The sequence below is a fragment of the Aptenodytes forsteri genome, unplaced genomic scaffold, assembly GCF_000699145.1.
Source record: "Aptenodytes forsteri isolate BGI_AS27 unplaced genomic scaffold, ASM69914v1 Scaffold552, whole genome shotgun sequence".
NCBI classification, from domain to species: domain Eukaryota; kingdom Metazoa; phylum Chordata; class Aves; order Sphenisciformes; family Spheniscidae; genus Aptenodytes; species Aptenodytes forsteri.
The window spans coordinates 15,725-16,220 of record NW_008795947.1 but is presented as its reverse complement, the minus strand read 5'-3'; the positions used below and the strand labels follow the sequence as shown (position 1 = coordinate 16,220).

At 67.3% G+C, this 496-nt stretch overlaps 1 protein-coding gene across 1 annotated transcript in view; it reads left to right on the top strand.

Moving 5' to 3' along the window:
- G6PC3 (glucose-6-phosphatase catalytic subunit 3) overlaps positions 1–382 on the top strand; it is a gene marked incomplete at its 3' end in the record, with an annotated part of 694 nt that extends 312 nt beyond the window's left edge. The window contains exon 2 of the mRNA XM_019473675.1: positions 276–382. Coding sequence (XP_019329220.1) covers positions 276–382 — 107 coding nt within the window. The remainder of the gene's footprint in view (positions 1–275) is intronic.
- Positions 383–496: the final 114 nt, after the last annotated feature.

Sequence of the window (496 nt, the reverse complement as noted above, 5' to 3'; positions counted from 1 at the left end):
AAAAGCCCACCCGCCGGCTCCGCTCGGCAGGCAGAGACGCGCGCTGCTCCTCACCTGTGCCACGCTGAAAGCGTGCGGGGTTTCTGCAGGTCACCCGAGCCGCGGTAACACATCTGCCGGGCATTCATGGCAGAAAAAAGCCCGGGAGCCGTAAGAACTGGCAGGGGTCCTGCCCTCCCGGGGCCGGCTTCAGCCCTCGGATCCACAGGGATGGGCGGCGAAGGCATTGGGCGGCGTTCGGCCGTTCACTGCTCCGTGGCTTCTCTCCCCACCAGGTTCTTATTCGGGGAGCGCCCGTTCTGGTGGATCCATGAGTCGGGGCTTGCCAGCAAGGAGCCGGTCGCGCTGCACCAGTTCCCCGTCTCCTGCGAAACGGGACCGGGTGAGTTACGGGTGAAAGCTTTTCCTGGCGTCTCCGGCAGGCCCCGGGATCCGTAGGAAAGGGCTGCAGGAGCCGGGAGGCCTCGTCCGGCCGGGAACGCTGCGGCCGGAGGCT